This window comes from Arachis stenosperma, chromosome 6 (assembly GCF_014773155.1).
Source record: "Arachis stenosperma cultivar V10309 chromosome 6, arast.V10309.gnm1.PFL2, whole genome shotgun sequence".
NCBI classification, from domain to species: Eukaryota; Viridiplantae; Streptophyta; class Magnoliopsida; order Fabales; family Fabaceae; genus Arachis; species Arachis stenosperma.
This window is the reverse complement of record NC_080382.1, coordinates 141,641,064-141,644,168: the sequence shown is the minus strand read 5'-3', so window position 1 is coordinate 141,644,168 and position 3,105 is coordinate 141,641,064. Positions and strand designations below refer to the sequence as shown.

At 28.9% G+C, this 3,105-nt stretch overlaps 1 protein-coding gene across 1 annotated transcript; it reads right to left on the bottom strand.

Moving 5' to 3' along the window:
* Window positions 1-547: 547 nt before the first annotated feature.
* Window positions 548-1,428, bottom strand: LOC130932521 (uncharacterized). The gene is made up of 2 exons (XM_057861849.1): window positions 1,228-1,428; window positions 548-1,102 (listed from the first exon to the last, which is right to left on the bottom strand). Exon 2 carries the CDS (start codon window positions 1,084-1,086, stop codon window positions 559-561), a length of 528 nt encoding a protein of 175 aa, XP_057717832.1. The 5' UTR covers window positions 1,087-1,102; window positions 1,228-1,428; the 3' UTR covers window positions 548-558.
* Between the last annotated feature and the right edge of the window lie 1,677 nt (window positions 1,429-3,105).

Genomic DNA, 3,105 nt, shown 5'->3' with positions numbered 1-3,105 from the left:
ATTTTTTTTAATTACATAAATTATATTTCTAATATGTCCTAGCGAATAAATTGATAGATTTTCATATATAAGATGTCATGTATAATATCAATCAACATTTTAAATAATCAATCATTAATGGAAATTATTAATGAAAAAGACAAAAATGATTAATTTATAATTTTTGAATGACCAATTTGATTGATAAAATTTTTTAATAATGAATTTAGAGAATATTTTATGTTTCAAGATAATTTGACTATGAACCCATATTTTTATAATTAAGTTGAATTAAGTTTTTTTTTTATCTTATTATGTGTTTTTTTAAATGATTTTTATTAGCCAATAAGTTATTGTACTAACCCAGTTTAAACAAGTTCATATTTATCGTATGGTAACAACAGTGGTGTTTTTTCTTCTTCTTCATGAGAAGAGCCAAGAATAATTTTTAGAAAAAATAAAAAATGTCCCGAAAGTAAATATAATTGTAAAATTAAATGGAAAAAGAGACCAATTAACCCTAAATCATTTTGATAGAATATCAATCATTATGATTATTGATCTCCCAACAATGATTAATCACTCAGAAAGTGTCTGATCTTGAGAAGTAGTAGTAGTAGTTTTTGTTGTTGTTGGTTGTATGGTTGAGAAGCAACTTTGGGATCTACCTAGTGGCCTACAACCATTGAAACTGTCCTTCCTAGGAGAATCCAATGTCCTAAAGAGGATGTTCTTCATTGCAATTATGAATTCCTCAGTGGGGTTATTGGGTGGACTAATTGAAGACCTGAATTGTTGACAAAACTTCATGTGACTTCTAATTGCTTCATCCATTGTCATCATAATACTCTCATCCTCACTTTTGTTCCTTGATCTCAACCGTTCATCCTTCACTGCCTCACCACAAAGTCCGCAAATCCAACGGCCCACGTAGCGCTCCTTCACGCGCGTAATATACGCCTCCGTGCACTCCTCCACCAATCCACAACAACAGCACTTCACCGCCGAAACTGTCTCCACCTCCGTTGCCGCCGCCGCCGCCGTCGTCGCACACTCAATGGCCGATAGTGATTTTGCTTCTCTTTTAAGGATATTATCATTCGCCATTTCGTGAATGTGTACTCTAATTCAAATAAACACAAGCGACAATAATTTTAGGGTTAATTTTAAATCTTAAACGATAAATATTAAAGCATATATTTATATGAATAAATAAAAATTGAAAATTATATATACACAAATAATTACCGTATCTAGAATGGATGAAACTGTGGAAGATAGATAATCCAATGAAGGATCTGAATGAAAGTATGATAGGAAGAAAGAAGAAGGTATACGTCCCCAACTGAATGTTCTTATTAGCGGCAAAAATAGAGAACCCAAAAGAAGTGTAGTACTTTTCAGAACTCAGTTGAAGAATGGTACTTTAATTTTGAGAATTAATAGCAGAAATCTTTTTGCCTCTATCTGTCTCTCTTGATCATGGTATATATAGCATTTGTATATAACTAAGATTTTGAATCTCTTTTCTGTTTTTTTTGGAAAGACAAATAAATGAATAAATATTTTGAATCTCTTTTCTTGCTTTTTTATTTTATATTTTATATTTATTGGATACTGAGTATTAAATATAAAATTAATCTAATAATATCATATAATAATATCTAAGGTTGCGTTATATAGACATTGGACACTTTTTTTTAGGATTTGTGTCTACTATTTCTAAACGAAAGACACTGATGGACATAGAAATAAGATAGTGGAGACGGAATTTTTAATAAATTTCTTTCTCTCCCTGATTCTTTTTTCATTATTCTACTATTACCCCTTATATTATCTTGTGAAAAACTCTAACCTTAAGTTTTTTTTACCGTCGTTTTCAGGTACTCTCTCTTCTTCTTGTTCTATTTTTTCATTCTTCATTTTCTTCTTGCTTTTTCTGTCGTCATTTTCTACTTCGATTTGTTCTTTCTCTTCTTTCACTTCTTTCATAATAATATCTTCTTCTTGCTCTTTGTTTCTATCTTTCTTTTTTCTTTTTCTTTCTGATTCTTAATCTTCTTTTTCTTTTTGATTATTTTCTTGAATTTGTTTAGGGTTCTTCTCTTTTATGATTTTGTATCTTCTTATCTTTTTTGATTTTTTATTAGTTTTTTGTGTGCAGTCAATTGCTCCTTGTTCTTGTTACAAATTTCAAAAGCATGTTTTTCTCTTAGCTTTATCAGTCACATAATCAAGTATTACTCTACCGATCCCCTTATTGTTTCTTATTCTTGTTTTTATGTTTATATTTAAAAGAATTTTGTTCTGCTTTGTCTTTATTTTTTTGTTTTTAATTTTTTATGATTTTTCAATCTAAAAATCATATAAGAAGAAGAGCTACATTCTTTTCTTTGACAAAATGTTAAATGTTTACAGTAATAGTATGAATGAATGAAAAAATAATTTTGAATTTTAATATGTTGATGTATTTGTCAATAATGAAAGAATGAACAAAAAATTGTATTGAATTTGTCTCTTGTTATTAGTTTGAACTAAAAATTAAAATAATTAATGAGTTATGTTGTTGTTGCTCTTATGGCTACTGTGCTCATTGTTGTTGATAATTTTTAGTATGTGTTAATTATATAAGTTATTTTTTTGTGTTGATTAAGAAAGAATGGAACCATCAGACTGCTCTGAGAAATTTAGATGATTTTTTTTATTTTATGATTCAGGCTGAACTTGAAGTCGTTACGATATTAGTTTTGAAGTTTGTATTTTTGTATTTGAGAAATAGAAGAAGAGGACATTTGTTGATTAGGAATAGAGAAATTAATACTAATCCCTTAAGACAGAATGTATTAAACCGCATAATAGGAGGGGACTATAGAAATTGCATTTGGCAATTAAGGATGAGCGTAGATGCATTAGGAAGATTGTGTGAGTTACTAAAAGTTTAAGCTGGATTAAGAGATGAATGTCATGTAAGTATACCTAAACAAGTGATTTTAATAATACTAGTTCATCATAAAAAGAATCGCACGCTTTAAGTTAGATTTTATAGATCCGGAGAAACAGTAAGTAGGTATTTCAACAAGGTATTATCCTCAGTCATACGTGTTCAAAGTCTATTGTTTGTAAAAG

Excerpts from the sequence above, each read along its gene's own strand:
- LOC130932521 (XM_057861849.1), bottom strand. The coding sequence starts at position 1,086 with ATGGCGAATGATAATATCCTTAAAAGAGAAGCAAAATCACTATCGGCC.